This window comes from Homalodisca vitripennis, chromosome 1 (assembly GCF_021130785.1).
Source record: "Homalodisca vitripennis isolate AUS2020 chromosome 1, UT_GWSS_2.1, whole genome shotgun sequence".
NCBI classification, from domain to species: domain Eukaryota; kingdom Metazoa; phylum Arthropoda; class Insecta; order Hemiptera; family Cicadellidae; genus Homalodisca; species Homalodisca vitripennis.
Window position 1 is genome coordinate 186077491 of NC_060207.1, and position 18526 is coordinate 186096016.

Consider the following 18526-nt stretch of genomic DNA (forward strand, 5'->3'; position numbering starts at 1 on the left):
GGAAGAGTAACACCACTGAGGAATAAGTCGAGAGGCAGATAATTGAGGCGTCAGTGTATAGAACCTACTGGTTAAGTTACGAGACAAAAGAACCGATTTCTAAAGTATAAAACTGTTGGAACAGGTCGGTTGACTAACAAATATTTGATAGACACATATAACATAAGTCATATAACTCAGCAATTGAAAATCTATAGTCACTGTTTCGTCAGTTGTACGATTTCCTTACTTTTTGCTGTACATAAATAAGCTAAATGTTTGTAATTTTTTTATATGTAATTCAAATAACAGGGATCAAATGGCCGAGACGTCTAAGGCTAGTTGCACACACACCGATTTTGGACGACCGATTTTTTACCGGCCGTCCAAATTCCAATAGTGAACTGAATGAGGGAACGGAACCTGGCACACACGCCGATAGCTGATCGGCGCCGGTTCACATTGGAATTTGGACGGCCGGTAAAAATCGGTCGTCCAAAATCGGTGTGTGTGCAACTAGCCTAAGATGTTAGACATTTTGATATAAGTTAGAGATAGCACAGGTTTAAATCCTGCCTGTGACCGTAGCACTTTTTATCAATACCACCGACCTTCTACTGTATCAACTCTCCTCCTTATTCTGTTTGATGAGATCCTCACACAGTCCAGTGGCTTATGAGCGCGGAGACAGAAAATTCCTTGAAAGAGAATCGGCCTCTACTTTAAAAAAAATCGTATTCAGGAATATGTCTACATATCCCGTGTTTTTATTCTGCCAGTTTAAATATAGCAATTATATTACATTATATTTTGAGAGAAACACTGGCATCCATCATTTATTATAATGCAATTTGATTATATTACAAATTTGAGGAATAATATTTTGAAAGCTTAAAATACTTATTTATAGCTCTACCAGACAAATGCAAATAATTAAGGAAAATGGAAAATAATCAATTAAATCATTTTTAACGGATAAGTAATCAAGCCAACAGTGTACAGAAAAATAATAAACAGCTTTAACCATTTTAATACTGGTGACTGAAATCCTGAAACATGATATATTATATAATGATAACGATAATTCTTACACAAACTATTAATGAAAAATATAGCCTAAATGATACTTGTACACTTATTGTCATATATGACAACTGGGCAATAAATAATGTAACTGAAACTATGTTAAACAAATGCTTGCAAGTACACACCTACAAACAAAATACTGAATTGTGTAAGCTAAATCAGGAAGAAACCTTATACTGGCCAATTGGAAAAGGTGTTTAATACTGCCACACATTGTGAGAAAGTGATATTTATAACATACTGAAGAAAGCTTTTATAGATGTATTTTTGACTGACTGAATACAAATCTGTAACACCGATTATTTTCAACTCTTGAATAAACTTTCATTTCAAGAAAGCAAGCTTTATCATACTTTTCAATATTACTAAGTTGAAAGTTAAAATTTGCTAAGAAAATTTAACCATCTTTCATTCATTGTTTTAAATTTTACAATTTGTATTTTATGCACGCTAATGACTAATTAAAGTATAAATCATATGTTAAAAACCCTTTCATTCTTTAATTTCATTTCATTTTTTACATTCAATTACTTTATATAAATTATAGGAAAATTACATTTGCATAATTACCTACATAAAAACACAGAGAATTAACAAGGCTATACAGGAAAAATACTTTACTAGTCAAAGCATTACCTTTAAATTTAAGTAAAAATATTTTTTTAGTTTTTGTATTTCTTATGTTTTTGGCTTTCCTGGTTCAGTTTATGGGTTATTTCTTGCAATAATAATAAAAAGATGCTTCTTTTTTGGGCAAAATGTGTGCGTATCTGTTGGGAGCATACTTTAACAGCACTAATACATAACAAGTATTTATGCACTATATTCAGTCCAAAATTAAAAACAAAATATCCATAGAGTTCATATTTTTAACTTTCTTTAATCTCTTCTCACCATTTGCTCAGAGAAAGTCATGCAAAAATACCCAGTACTTAGAAAGTAAAGTTTCAATAAAAAAAACTTGTTAACTAATTCTAATTTTATACTGCATCTTCATGCTGCTGTTTAATAGCCATACAAAAATAGCACATTATAATATCAATATTTACAAAGCTGAGTCTATAAACTGTGTCGTAATGAACAAACTGCTAAGCGAAACTAATGAACATTATGTGGAGAGGAACTTATCTGCTAAAAAACAAGGGTCCTGAACCTAAACAGAGACATAAAGTAATAATAATACTTGTAAAACAGATGTGCATGTTAAAATTTTCCAATTCTTTATCATTAAAACTATTAGCTTACATGCCTAACTTAGTGTAATCTTAAAATCTGTTTATCTTTACATATATGTTTATAAATCTGGAAACATTTAAGATTTACAATTAATTACAATACTCTACAAATCTACAAACAACAAGTGTTTAGCCTCTATGTACATTTTGGAATCATAAGAAGTGTAAAAGAACACACATAACCTTTTGTGTTATTCAGTAAGTAGCATAGAACCTCAAGAACAAAAATAAATATTTCAACATTGTAAAACATACATTTATACAATTGTATAGTTTCACACCAATAAAGCTTTTATGTATGTTAAAACATTTCTTTTTACATTTCTAATTACAATTGTGCTCTTCATGACAATGTTTAGTGAAAATTGGTGTTCTGCAATAAAAATCTCCTAGATTACATTGGTCAATCAATAAAAGGTTATAAACTGAAAACTAAAATAGACCAATGATTCTATAATATACACCAGTGTATATAACAAACTGTATCATTAAGTTAGTTAAAAGGGAAAGAAATATCTGAAAAGATTTACAAAATTTACATTTTACACTAATTTTTTGTTGTACACAAAATCACAGACTCAAATTTAGATAAAATTACACTATCTACAAACACATCTTATAAAACACAACAGAAATAATTGTATAAAAAAAGAGAGCCTAGTTCTTCAAAAATTTTGATTAATTATTTTTTATGAAACGATACAAGTATTCGTCAATGGTAAAACAATATTCATGACACTATTTAAATTGTAACATTTCCATGACTAATAAAGTTATTTAAATTTAATATCCGATTATGGTTTAAATAGTACTTTTACCAACTTAAAAACAAACTACATACAATTTAACAATAATAAAATTATTGGTGGTTATCCTTTATAACTAACGTATAATGGTGGGTTTTGAAATACATACTGCGTAAACACGGTTTTTAATAACTACTACTTTAAACAAATGTCAAAACTTAAACATTGTTCTTGTTGGCCTGCTAACAATAAAATGAGATTCTCTTACAACATTTTTTACTGATAGTAGGATAGAAAAGACACAGACATATTTTTCCATCCAACATATAGACAAAACGATGTATGACTGTATATGCTGCGTCTCTGTACAACTGAACTGCTGCCACAATCTTCTGAAACCATGGACACCTACAAGCAAAGAACGTTTAAATAAAAGATAAAAGATGATAATAGTTCCTAAGACAATCATAATTGAAGCTGAAATACAGTTTCATATAAGCAGTACCTACTTTAAATGCAAATAGCATCAGAAGTACTCCATAAGATCAATGTTAACCCTTTGGCATCGACAATATTTGGTTCTGTACAGACCCGGCTCTACCCAGGCTGACTGGGTGCCATTTTGCACAAAAGTCTTGTGCTCTACACATTGTTCTAGTTGCGTACATCTAGCACACTTATTACTTAGCTGAATGGTTTAAAGTGGGCATTTTTTTGTAGAAAACTAAATTACCAGTCTTAAAAATACAAAATTCTTAAAAACTCTTCATCAAACTAAAAGTATTAAAGAACTGTACTTATAAAATAATATTAACAATAATAATTGGTCTTAATGATCAATAAAAATATTGAAATAACTTTAAAATATTTGGTTGTATATTGATCGTATCCTTAAAATAAAAAATTTCCCACATTTTTACAGCCAAATTTGGTTGTGAGTGTTTAATATTTTTATGGGGCTAAAACAAAAATGGCCACTAGTACAGCCTTAAAAGAACTAGATTCATACCATTAAAACAATGAAAATACTACAGCTCTGAAAAAATCAATGAATTCCTTACAGTCTAAACCTAAGAAACAACAAAAAGAGTACCTTAATATTTATATTCATGATTACTGCATGAATTAGATCTCAGAATTTTCTAACAATTAGACTGGGAAAACATAAAAAGGAAATAAATAATCTTCATTTGAATTAATTGTTATAACACTAGGACTTCTTAATACACTTTTGTCATATCCAAAATTTACAATAACAGTTGTATGTAAAGCTATAACAAATTTGGAAAATGAAATAATAATCAGGATTTTTACATGTGAAACCACGGATTTTAAAAAATTATAGAGCCACAGTGTGAGAGTTACATTTCAAGATTACAATTTTTTTATTGATGTTCTACAAATAATATTTAACAAATTTACTTACTACATTTACATATGTTACTAGGCAAGAAAATAAGAAGTTCTCAATCCCCTTGCTCATACTATAAATTATATGATATCACTGTCCTTAGGGCTAAATGGTGTTTTGTAGGACTAGGAGGTCCAGTGATATTGATATAATAAATTAGAACTCATGGCTTCATAACCAAGAAAACAAATATTTTCAACTCCTGGTTGTTATATATCAACCATCAATTTTCTGATGGAAATGAAACTATAACTGCCCTGTGGTGTAGTGTCAAAACATTTGGTTCTGCTAAAGAACTATCCACTATCTCACTTAATATTCCTCTTCATTTTAAATGGTAATTTGTTATCATTTTCACAATCTTCAAAAAGCAGATCTGTACCCAGCAGATCTACCTGTTTGAGTCATTAAATGGAAACAGATTTCGTTCTGTAAGACTTATCTGTATTACAGACTGATGTACTAAAAGCAATCACTCCATACGATCTGATGCCACAACCTACAGGTGCAGACCAAATTTCAATAACCCTATTATAGAAAATCCTCTTTGCTATCTATCCACCTAAATAAAAAATCTTTAATAAATCTCATAGAACCCGTTCTTTTCCCACAAGTCTGCTCTGGTCTTTCCATTAAATAAAACTTGGTGCTTATGTTAATTTTTTAATATGAGGTCTGTCAGAAAAGTATCCAACCTGCGTTCATATCTTTATATTGGTGCTATTTTTTGTCATCCGGGCCATGGCATCTTTCAAAGTAGTCCCCATTTGATTAAACCACATATTCCCAGCGATGCCCCCACATCTTAAAGCAGTACATGAACATAGATTTTGGAATAGCCCTCAGCTTGCACGTCAATTTACTTTGAATCGTCTCGATTTCATTGAAACACTTCCCTTTGAGTGTCATTTTCAATTTTGGGAAAACATACAGAAGTCGCAGGGAGCTATGTCGAGAATGTACAGAGGCTGGTGAAGCTGTGCAACTTGTGTTTGGTCAAAAATTACTGCACTGGAGCATTATCGTGGAGAAGAAGCTAGTCACCGTTTTACCAGAAACGTGGTCGTTTTCTTCTCACGGTATGATGCAATCCTTTCAAGACTGCAAAGTACTATTCTTTGTTGATCGTCTGACCTTTTGGAATAAATTTGTAGAGCACAACACCCTCACAATTGAAAAAAATAGTCAGCATTGACTCGACATGACTCTGAATTTGATGTGCGTTTTTGGTCGTTGCTAATCTGGACTCTTCCACTCTAATTTCCCAAACAATAATTTTTTTATTCTGAGATTATTTCTACTTCACGAATTGTCAATCGCTACTTGTACATGTTCGATGTTTTCAGTGTTGTTGTCAGTGAAGGTCGGGCAGAACGAGGGTCATTGTCAACAGATGTACGGCCATTTTTAAACTGCCTGTATTATTTTTTTTCTTTGTTGTGCTCATATTTTCATCCCCAAAGGCCTTCAGTATTATTTCAATCGTCTCACTACAACTCTTTTTGAAATTGAAGCAAAACTTGATGCAAATTCGTTAATCAGTTCTTTTTGTCATTTTTAACAGTGCACAAATGCGACGAACAGAAAAAATCACATGAGACAAATACACCTTGACCCAAGGTATTCAGCCAGAAACTACAGCATCCAGGTAGTTTGTGAGGGACTACTAGTTACTCTCATACCTCGCAGAGGCGCTCTAGCGTGAAGATATGAATGCATGTCAGATACTTTTCAAACAGACCTCGTGAATGAAAAAGTTCATGCAGAAAGCTAAATTTTAATTGATTTTTGTTCTTTATTATAATTAGTTATGTATATTGTTTTATATTTAACTTTAAAATAAATTAAGTTGTTCGTATTTATTTTAGATCATTATTGTTTGAGGTTACATGAAAGATAGGCCTGTGTGACCCAAATTTCACCACAATAAAGAACCTTTCCTATTCTATTATAAATTCATCAACCATGATAAGCTGTGTACTATACCTTTCATGTATGAAATGGACCAAGTGCACTTGTTGCAGTTTCAAATCACACATCTATCAGTAGAGTTTAATGCAGAAATTTCCAGAAAATGTCTAACCTAAAAATAATGTCCAAGTTAATAGTACATATTAGTAGCCATAAAAGTAATGATAAGGTACACAATTTTAACCACAGACCTAAAATTAGCCCTTCACCATAGGCCAGGGGTAAGGCTGCTACTCTCTAATCGAGAGGGCTTGGGTTCAATAACCAGAGAAATCAATAAAGATGTTCTAATGGATTTGAACAGCTTTCTATTAAGTATAAATACTTTTTTAATACTATTGACATTGAAAACAACACTAAAGTAATAAAAAATAAAATAAAAACAAGGAAAAAGAGTTCATATAATCATAAAGAAATGTGTAGTTGGTCAGTTACAGGCAATGAAACATTATTTAAGATTTCAGGTGCTTCCATAAGATAAGGTTATTGTACTGAAATCTAAGGGGCGCTATTAGGGTGGCATGAAATGTGGTTTATATTTAACACAACAAGAAATTAAAATAAAACAGATTATAACTTTTACAAATGGTAAATAAACCTACATCTTAGTTTTTTCCACAATTAATACAAAGAATTTGAAACAACACATTAATTAATCATTAAGTATACAAGAATGTTCTTAGTTTAAATTAATGGTTATTTATTATAAATTAGTTGACCTTTGTACAGTCAGGTTTGATGAATGTCTAGGTACAAACAACTCTCACTATATGGATGTTTATCACTAAATAGGTGATGAGAGATTTGTTCTGTTATTTACATCCGCTACCATTGTGTTCTAATGTTTTAAAAACAAATATGAAAATAATTAGTATGATTTATTTCTTACTAGTGAAATATGAAGGTGATAAAGATAAATTAATTGTATAAGTAAATCTAGATATTTTAGAAAGTTGTTAGTTGAGGAAAACCAATCTTTAATGTTAATGAACATTACAGACATTGATCAGTGTTTTCATAGATAAAGTAGGAACAAATAAAATATTAATGTATATTAAATATTGTATACACAGTTAATATATAGTTAAAATATATAATTGTTGTACGATCAATGATTCACCACTGTCAAAAAGTTTTACCAACCAATTTCTACAAATGTCAAATCTTATAATAAACTTTTTGGAATATTTCTCATTGAAAAGGATAAAAACAAAAAACCTATATACCACATTCTTAATTTTAACTCTAATTATCTTTGCAAAGTTGAACTGAGCCTTTATTATGTTTAATCTGAATGCTACTTGGTCTTAACATAAGATTATTTATCAGATAAAATTTAAGTTTTAATATTCTGCCAAGGTTCATGTTTACAAAACTTGACTGTACTTTTTGCTTACATTTAGTTTATAATATAACAAGAAGAGTTATTATTATTAGTCAGCAAAATTAGCCACTACGTGGTTTTCCCCCACTTTTCACCAAGCGTCCTTATCAAATCTTCTTTGAAAAAAACCACTGTTCTAAAATTTTACACTTCCCCACTTTTTTGTATAAGCATTTTTAATGTGTTACGATAATAATGGCCGGTATCATATAGAAGAATCATGATTACAAAACTTATAAAATAACCAAAATATTTAAATTTTTAAAAACAAAAGATATGACAACACACTAAATAAAGCCTTATCAAACTAAAGCAAGACTGTGTTAACACTATCTGTGTCAAATTAAAATACTGCATAATCCCAGATTACACTACATGATAATAATTACAGATGATTTAGAATGATATAGAAACATTTTCTATACTGAAAATTGTAGAAAACAGGTATCATGTTTTAAGTGACAAAAGATATTCTTTTATTAATAGCTATAAAAATGTATAACTTAGTGTGTCTACAACCACCAACATTTCTTTTCATACGAAATACACAGAAATGGCCTCCCCCTCCCCTATTACCCAGGTCCAAACCTCTTTAAAAAAATTTGGTATTTTTGTACTTTGTCCGATTATAAAAAAAATGCATTTTCAAAATTGACAGTTTTCTAATACAGAGAGACTTTAAAAAGTGACAAGTTACTAACCCTGCACTATATTTTACACTTTGTAATCCCTTTTTTATAACTTTTTATATGGTAAGCTTTAAAATGACATACTATGACTTGGTCTGAGCTTACATTATAGTTTAGCACACAGGATGACCTCCTGAGAAAGTAAAGGGTGTCAGAGCCAATTATACAAGAAAGAAGTTTTATATATTCTGTAATCATGTATAATCATGTGCTGTTTAATTCTTTTAAATTAAACAATTGAAAAATTATCAATCCATCTCTAACTTTTGGAAAGCTCTAAAACCTCTGAATGAATGTTTTATTGATAGACTGTAAAATTAAATTAAGAATTCTTAAACAGGCAAAAGTTAGGGCCACATGGCACTTTGTTACACTTAACCTGAAGACTGTGTTGTAGGCTTAAATATTGTATTGTGAATATGTATAGGCTTAAACGATATATTAGTTATAATATGAGTGTAATTATTTGTTTTGGAAGAAGTAGCAAAATTTGTAATAATTCATAAATAAAAATATGGCATTCACATAAAGATGACAATCTTTTATTTAAGTAAGTAATTCAGTCGTGGACACAACATAAAACTGTGCTTCTCAAGCTTAAACAGACCAAACAAATAGTGTTCTTTTTTGTAATATACAACAATGGCAAATGCCGAAATCTTATTATCCTTTCAAATTAACCATTGTCATAAGGCTAAACAAATTTTAAACATGGAAAAAGTACCATTCATTTTAAGATCCGTTAAAAAAATGTTCTGGATTTTATTAAAATTCATTGCTATCGTCTTGCTGTAAGCAGCTTAAAATACAGTTTAATCATGAATTAACAGTAACTTAAAAATTTTATGTAAAATAAGAAATGTAGACTAATTGTAATGAACTTATCATTTGAAGCAAACCAATTTAAATAAAATTATAAACATTTTTATAATTCAGAATTCAAAATACTCAGCAGCTTTAAAGAGGGTCGGTCACACTAGTGCGCAACCCTTTCTGCATTTGCACACAGAAGCTTATGTGGATTTCTTGATGAAAGTATTATTACATTATTTGTTTAAAGTATTTATCTCTCAATGATGTTTATTTTAAATAATCGCTATATGACTTTTAATACCTTTTATGATTTCTTTTTCAAATGTCTTCAGAACCGGATTTGTAACAAAGTTTGCTTAGATTGCCGACATCTAATATTACTGACATTGGCAGTGTAAGGGATTAAGTAAACCTATAAAATAGATTTATAAAAAATATACATAATATTCAACCTTACCTATATATTGAAGCATTTCTATTTTTCAATTCAGTTATTGGTTTCAAGTAGTAGCCTAACACTGTAGAGTACAATTTAACAAAACCTAGCCCATTTTAGTTTTAAAAAGACACATGAAAAACTCAACAGCAGTATTTCGGTATTAACACTAGATGAACAGTTTTTTGTCACTTTACACTTCTTTTTCTTTCATGGCAACATCAGTGTCGATGAATTCATCAGGCACACTACACTTTCCTCTCGAATCATCCATATCTTCATTGACATCAGCCTCAATAAGTTCTTCCTTATCAGACAGTTCACTAACACTACTAGGAGATGAAGATGAGGTACTATCTCTTTCAGAATCAACAGAACTAACAGATGATGAGCGGTTGCGTCTCCGTAAAATTTCATTTTCTAATTGTAATTTTTCGTTTTCTAACCGTAACCTTCCAATTTCTATTTGAAACTGTTTAATTTTGTCTGATGTTTTATCACAATCTTCACTAGAAGTATCAACTGAGTTTTTCAATTTATCATACTGATCCTTTTCACTTTTTGGCCGATTTCCTAATCTTTTTTCTAGGCCATCAACTTTTTCTTCAAGCTGTAAAACTTGTTGAATCAGTTCGGACTTCGTCATGCCTTGCAGAGTTTCCACGTGAAGATCTTGGTAAGTATTAGAAAATTCCTTTGTTAAAAATTCTTCTTCATCTTCAGGGGAGGAGTAGAAATGGTCCTCATCTGAATCAACACTAGTAAAGCTGGGGTCTCTAACTCTAGGAGGCCTAGAATTCCCAACAGAAGTTGAAACTGCTGGAGGAGAGTTCACTTTTACAAAAGTATTATGATCTTCCATTAGGAATTCATTTGTGTTATAAGGGGCATCTGCATGTCGATGGGCGAATCGAGGGCGGTTTTTAGATCTGTTACCTGCCTTTCTTGTTTCATTTCCCTCTTTATTGTAGGGATTTTTCCGTTTAGGCTTTCCTCTTCTCGTTTTCTTTCTCCTTTCACACGGTTCGGTGTCCACATTCTCGTTCCCGCTGGATTTTAAAATTGAAGAATTGTTCATATGTTCGCCGCTAGGTAGCACTGGTACATCACTAGAATCGAGATTGTTTTTCGTGTTGCATCCATCCGTCAAATCGAAGCTTTCCATACAATCATTAATGGCAGCCATGTCTTAATTGAACTTACCTTTCTTCACTCATAAATGACACTAAGTAATCACTATCTAACCACTACAAGTCCCAAATTAGGGCAAAAATGCGGATAAATCCGGACAGCTTGTCACTACCAACTTCACTGCACTTCACGACGCCAGCCATTACAACGTTTAGTTGCGTTTTGAGCCACTATACTTCGCCTGAGTCGATGGCTGATTGTCATTTTCACGTTCAGAACATGACATTTTCGTTGTCAATAGCTTAGGACTATATTTGGTATTTTGAATGGATGCTGTTTTGGTTAAAATTATTAAATAAAAATAAAACTGTAATTTAAGACTTGAAAATAAGTTTACTCAAAAACACGTTCATGTCACAGATATAAATACCGTGTATCTGAATGAATTGCCAACAAATAAACACACAAGTAAATAGTGCCTTTTAAAATGTAGAGTAGATTTACATAAAATAAAAAGCCACAAAATATTTTGTATTTTGAGAATTTTGAAATTGCTTGCTTTACAGTTAGGTTGTTAGCATTATGCAATTAAACTGAATGCTATATTTTTTTCCAATTTACTGGGTTTTAGCAATGAATTGATGTTTGAGCTGAACTGAAATTCAGTGTGTGAAATTATGTATTGTATAAACATATCTTATGTATATTGAAAAAAGATTGCTTTTTATATTTATTTAATTATTCATCTTTAGTAGGATAGAATAGAAATTTTTAATTAATTGTTAGTTATGTAAATCTTAATATTTATTTTTTTTTAGGTTTCGCAATCCCAACTTAATGAACAAAACATTTGTTTGTACCATGTAGTAATATTTCGAGAAATATTTTATCTGTAGACTTTAAATTTTGTTTGAAACTTAATTTACTAAATAGGCAATGGGGATTTTTGGCCGTGCAGAACCAATCATGGATTTTGCTGAGCGTTATTGAAGCCTATTACGCCTACTTAGTAGCTGACACAATCTCTTTGTCTGCCGGGAGATGTAACAATGTTTTTTATGCCTCTCCATAGAACATATTGAGAATGAATGAGATTATGGACTTGAAATTTTGCGTGCCATCTCAGCAAATCATGACACTTGGTGTGTCGTACTCATATCTAGTTGAATTAAAGTGTCAAGAGTCCGAGATAAAAGTTCAATCGAATCTAAATATTGGAGTTATCCAAGTTTTACAGAAATATGTCTGTAAACTTGGTAGCTGTAAAATTTCTATGGATCTTATTAGTTAGGAATTTAAAAATAAAATTGAAAATGTAAGGAATATATCGCTTTAAACTTTACCAGTTATAAGTCGTATGAATAATAAAACGTTAACATTAATTATAACTATTACGAAACTATAAAAATAAAATATAAATATTGTTTTACATATTAGTTGGACATAAATTGGGAACTGATAATAAAACGTTTTTGTATTGCTTGATTTCCATATTAGATTATTTGTGTGAAATCACAGATTTTTTAAAATATGACAGACTGCACTTCCACAAAGTTTTATTCAGAGGTATAAAATATAGAATTTCAATGTTGGAGAAAATACAATAGTTCAAATTATTATATGGACTATAACTTGCAGTAAGTAAAATTTTGGATTAGGTTTGTAAATTTAACTTTTTAATAACTCCTAACTACCTTAATGTTTTCTTTCGTACAAATTTTGGTTTTAAAAACTACTAGTAAAATATTAAGTTTAACACAATATTCTAAAAAAGATATCTTACAAGTGTGATTAAATATATATGGCTTCTAACAAATTAGCTAGGTACTCGAGAATATCGAAACCATTTTACAAGAGAGTTGTGCCTCAAAAGTTACAAATGATAGTTTTCATTTTGAATCAAAATGCAATTGAATGTTTTTAGTATAATGGGTTTATATTTGAAAAATGTAATGTACCTGAACATTAAAAATATTATGCTATCATGTTTTCCACTACTGTATTCTATATCACCGCCGAATACACATTTTTCGGATATTTATTTATTCAGTGCCTCTGCGATCGAAAACTGGCAAATACTGATTAATATTATAGTGATAAATTCACAGTAGATTGGCATTTCATATAGCTTTAACTCTGATGTTTCGATTTTAGAATCTAAAATGTATTAAAACCAAGGTATGGGATAGCTACTAAAAAAGAAGGAAAGATCAGTTTTGCAAATAGATCTTTCTTAGAATAATGAAGTTGTTTACCTGTACAGAAATATCAATTGAAAATGTCATTCTTATTGCAGGATATGTTACAGGTTTGAAGCTGTCTGGTTTATTTGTCCATACAATTATCCATTGTAACAGTAAAATTGTTTAATTTCTATATAGTGCTTGCTATATTCTGAAATATAAACAAGTATTCATTTGTTTCATTCATTACGTATTTTTCACATTTATTCCAAATAATTGCCTTTAAGTAGTTCCCTTACGTTCTGTTCTGACATATTCCAAGCCAAATTTAATTCAAGGAAATGTTTGTTTAGTCGTAGGATTAAGGTGAACAGGATCCTCCATGGTCAAATCAAGTTGTATAATGAATTACGTTCAGTAAACCACGAAGAAACGGGTTAGGAACTTTTGCTGTACGACTGGGTATCAGGAGAGCAGGAATACAACGCAGTTCTGTAGTATAGGCTACATGAAGTAACGTTTACTTGAGGTATACACGCAGTGATGAATTATTCATACTTTATAAAAATGGTAGAGCATATAATTCAAAACGCTGTGAGCAAAGACTTTATAATTTAATATTACCCTTAAAAATACAAAATGTTGTCACAAAATCACAAAAATACCTTTTATTCAGGATTTAATCTCCAATCTGGTCGATTCGCTTGAAGATCCGACATAGCAAGACTAATTTTTATAAATAGACCGGGATGCCAACTTTAAGACCACCAAAAATTTTCCGAAACTGTCCGATATGAGTGTAAAGTTTTTGAAGGAAACAGGATTTTTCCGGAAATTTTCCATCGTTCAGTGGCGCAATACAATCAGCAAGACTACGTTTCGACACCTGCAATCCGATCTCTTCTTTAGGTAAATGACTAAAACAATGCATGACAAACATCTAGATCATACATCTAGTCATGCATTAGTTTAGTCACGTACCCGAAGAAGAGATCAGATTGTATATCTCGAAACGTAGTGTTACTGATCGTATTGTATCACTGAACGATGGCAAATAACCGGAAAAATCCTGTTTCCGTTACAATCCTTCCATCGCCAAAGACAAACTTCATGTGAAGTTTTTATTTTCGTTACACGATAAAAATCAGATAAAAATATATTATCAACTATCATAACTGTTGGTATGATCCAAGATGTAGGATTCCTTCCTCTATTAATTAACCAACGTGCATTGCAGTGTACTATATGTTCACCAACAAGCTTTCTTTAATTTTTAACGAAATAAATTTGTTGTAAAGTTCTAACCACGAAAAATACAAAACACTGAAGTCTCACAGAAACGATGGTTTACAGCAACATCCGGCGGCCAGTACTAGGACTACCATCGACGGGACAGCGAGTTTTATTGACTAGTCCTAGTAACTACTAGCCTTATCGAGATTTGCCTTAATCAAAACCTATTTTTTAAATTCTAAGTCATCAACTATTTGACTGAAAGTGATGATGACTATCACGTCAACTAGACTATCTTGATCTAGTTGTTAGACGGTGATATAAGTATTATTTATGAGCCTGGCGGTAAGTTTTAGAAGTGTAAAAGTAAGAAAAATATGACTATATTAACCCTTGAATACCCTCTAATTGTGACCTTCACCAAAACTAACACGGCTGACGATAATTTCTTTCTGCGTTTAAACGAGGCAAATTGGTTCTCGTCTCCTATACTATAACCAAATAGGTTATAGACTAGGACGGCTAGCATACAAATAACATTTTAAACTTAAGAGTGGTAAGTTTGTACGACCATTCAGTTTAATACGAGATTACCCTCGCTTTAGTACGAGGATGATGTTGCAGTTGCACTTGAAAGATGACGTGCTTGTAATATTGAAATATTGATAAGACGTGGCGGCAGGACAAAGGAGACTGTTACTTCCAGCCCTCCCCCTCCCCCTCCTTACTCATCCTCTCCTCAATTACAGGTCGAGTTTTATAAATAATTACGAAGATATTGGATTTTGAATTGACTCAAATGAACTTTGTCCAGGTGACAAACATTGTACCTACTGATGATGTTTCTGTGTATGCGTGTGATTACGAATAAAAATGGAATTATTTCTTAAAATTAATATACCGTACGCATCGATTTTGCTGAGAATTATCAACAGGTATAATTAAATTTATCTTTGATGGCATCAAGAAACAGTTCTTCAAGTCGAAGAATACAATACAATTAATGAACATAAAAATGGCATTCCCTTATTGAGGATTGTTATAAAAGTGAAGCAAAAAGTATAATTTTTTAGTTTTCTATGGTTTGCACGGCAAGCACTGTATTTTACCAAAAGGTTAACAATTTGTGTGAATGCGAACTGCAACACACATACAGAATGCCATCGTTGTATGTGATAAAAGGTATAACGCAACGTTTCGAGGAATAGAATCTATCCTCTTCGTCAGGAGGTGGATTAATACACATAAAAATAAAGATCACAAAGAATAAAATAAAGGAAAGGAAAGGGTACACATACTCGAAAGCTTTTAGGAGTCCAGTCCAGACGTCACTGGACAGAATACCTGTACAAGTCCCGAGTACCTACTTACACGAACTTTATTTTTGTATGTACTCGTATACCCCTCCCTCCCCACCTGGCGAAGAGTATAGATTCTAAACCTTGTAACGTTGTGTTATACCTTTTGTAACATATAACGATGGCAAATATCCGATATCCTGTTATCCTTTCAAACCTGCCATCGTCAATAACCAACTTCAAACAAAGAACATACAGAATGTTGTGATAGCATGTATAATAATCATATCGGCGATATCATATCGTTTTTGATTCCATTACAAAAATAATAACCAAAATGTATAGCTGATCGATTGTATAAAATAATAATCATATCGGCGATATCATATCGTTTTTCATTCCATTACAAAAATAATAACCAAAATGTGTAGCTGATCGATTGTATAAATCTTTATTCCCTTCCTTCTGTTTATCCCTCATCTATCCACTGCTGTAGAAAATATAACTATTCTTAATCCATTACTTCTTCTACTAGTTCACTATTTAACACCTTATGTATCATTAAATATGCATGCTTTAAAAGTTAACATCCGCCCAAAATGGAGAAAATTCGGAGTAACTCCTTACATCGTCTTTAAATCCCTTCGATGTGTAATCCATTCAAGATGAACAAAATCGAAAATTAAATACTAGCTTACTTTTTTTACAAACCGAGACGCTTGGATCGTTTAGAAATCAAGTAAACCGTTATAACGGAGTATTGAAGGACCAGACAAACGGACGGATTGTCTTTTTATTTTTTTATCCTAAAATAATAGAGCTCTTTCTTAGACAAAGAGGAAACTACGTACCGAGTTTCAAGTCTACAGGATATTTCTATTCAGAGTTATCGCATAGACGGAAGGACATACTGACACACATACGGACGGACTACCATTTAACCTTAGACTACAAATCAGTAGTGTTCTTCCTTGGACCAAGATGAATCATGTACTTGTGTGCCTTTATATCAAGATTTATCACACGGACGGACAGACAGACTAACATACATACGGACGGACAGCCCTTTTGACCTTAGACCACAAATCAATGGGCTCTTCCTTAAATCAAGATCAACCTTGCACCTTTATAACCAGAGTTATCTCACAGACGGACGGACAACAAAACGATTTCAAAAAGGCCGGGTTCGGGTCCTTTTAAACTGTACCAGAAATAGTAGCATTGAGAATAGAATGACTTCACCGGCCATTGTGTCACATTAACATTAGGGCATTGAAAATATAGTGGCATATCCTGTAACTCTTCAGCTTTAGGTATCCACTGGATTTATCTGCTACTTTGTCTTATCATTCTCAGAACGGAACTCGATGTATGCTGGATTGGATACAGACTAACTTTCTCGATAACCCTCCTTCGCTAGCCAAAAGGCAGCAACGGGGATATAGACCTACTGACTTTGTTAGCAATTCTCTCCATTTGCTTCATGACTGAATAAGGAAACACTAGTTTTGCCAGTATCTCTGTTTCACAGACTTCCGGACTGGATTGGGAACACACCGGCTTTGCCCATAACCCTACCTTGCCAGCCGGTGGTTTATCGGAATACGCTTTTTTTCCAAGCTCCCCACCTCTCCGGTTTTTGAGCCGCTGCGGAAGAACATCAGCTTGAACTAACAGTTATTAAATACGATTTTATTGGTGCCCATATTACAAATTCCATCCATGTTGGATCTTTTGTAACAGTTTCAATCGCATTAAAACTTAATTTAAAAAATGTAAATGAATTCAGAAACGTTTGTGTTAAATCTGTCTAGTAATTGATGTGATGCTCTAGCTTAGAAGGGCTGAACATTATATAAATCACAAGTGTTTTTTGAAAACATAAACTTTTCATAAACCCCGGTACATGTATGTTTTGTAAAAATCATGGTTTTCCATGTCATTATAAAAGCGTAGTTATAAAAAGCAAAAATATTGAAAAATAAGACCTAGATGTCAAATTTTATCAGCGTCATACTATCCGATTCTTTTGAGTCATTTGTAAGTAGAACTTCAAAAATAGCTTTAAATTTAACTTTCAATAGTTTTATGATACAACTGCTACTAAAGATGTGTACTGAGCCATTTTGTTAAGCATTCCTTCTAAACATTCGTGGCTCCTGAAGAATTATAGACTCCTAAACACAACATAATTGTGACATAATAAATAAGTGGAATGAGATTTTAAGTTAGTATACTATTTATTTATGTTGTGTTTAAAATTTCATAGGCACATCGTACTGGGACTCATTTTCTTTATAACACAGTTTTAATAAACCTCACAAATGTGATAAAATTAACTTGATGTAATAACAATTGATAAATTTATCAATGCATGTTAACACAATCGGCGATTGTCAGGGCAGTGCTGTAATTGCATATAAGAAACATTTATTTGTTGCATTGCGTCTTTAATTAGACACTGTTACATAATATAAGATTACGTTTCGTCACCACAGAGTAAGAAAAAACGGGTCAAAGACCGCAACACTATAACACAAAACATAACCTTTCTCTGCACGGTTGTTAATATAATTTTTTTGTTATGATTTTATTTTAATGAAGTGCTGGGGTTACAAATCCGACAACTAACGATAATAACTTTTTTAAGTTGATATAAATAGCAGTGGTTCAAAATAAAAATGCCTGAAAAGGCTCTCACGACGAAAGTTTTTTCTTACTATGAAGTAAGTGGCTGTGAGTGTCTATTAAAACTCGCTCATTACTTGCCGTACGCGTGCTAGAAATAGACAGTTGTTTTACTGCTTGCCGAGCGTGCGTGCAGTCCGTGCTGTTTCACACGTATGTGTTCCTCTCCCGACACATTGAGGCGCGTATTAACCTCGAAACGTTGACGTTTTCAAGTAATTGAAACCACTAAACGACGGAAGA

General features: G+C 31.9%; 1 protein-coding gene across 1 annotated transcript; it reads right to left on the minus strand.

Moving 5' to 3' along the window:
* Positions 1–922: 922 nt before the first annotated feature.
* Positions 923–11109, minus strand: LOC124352893 (protein HEXIM1). Its single transcript, XM_046802621.1, has 3 exons — positions 9772–11109; positions 6444–6540; positions 923–3454 (listed from the first exon to the last, which is right to left on the minus strand). The coding sequence occupies exon 1, from the start codon at positions 10934–10936 to the stop codon at positions 9944–9946; it is 993 nt and encodes a 330-aa protein (XP_046658577.1). The 5' UTR covers positions 10937–11109; the 3' UTR covers positions 923–3454; positions 6444–6540; positions 9772–9943.
* Positions 11110–18526: the final 7417 nt, after the last annotated feature.

Excerpts from the sequence above, each read along its gene's own strand:
- LOC124352893 (XM_046802621.1), bottom strand. The coding sequence starts at position 10,936 with ATGGCTGCCATTAATGATTGTATGGAAAGCTTCGATTTGACGGATGGA.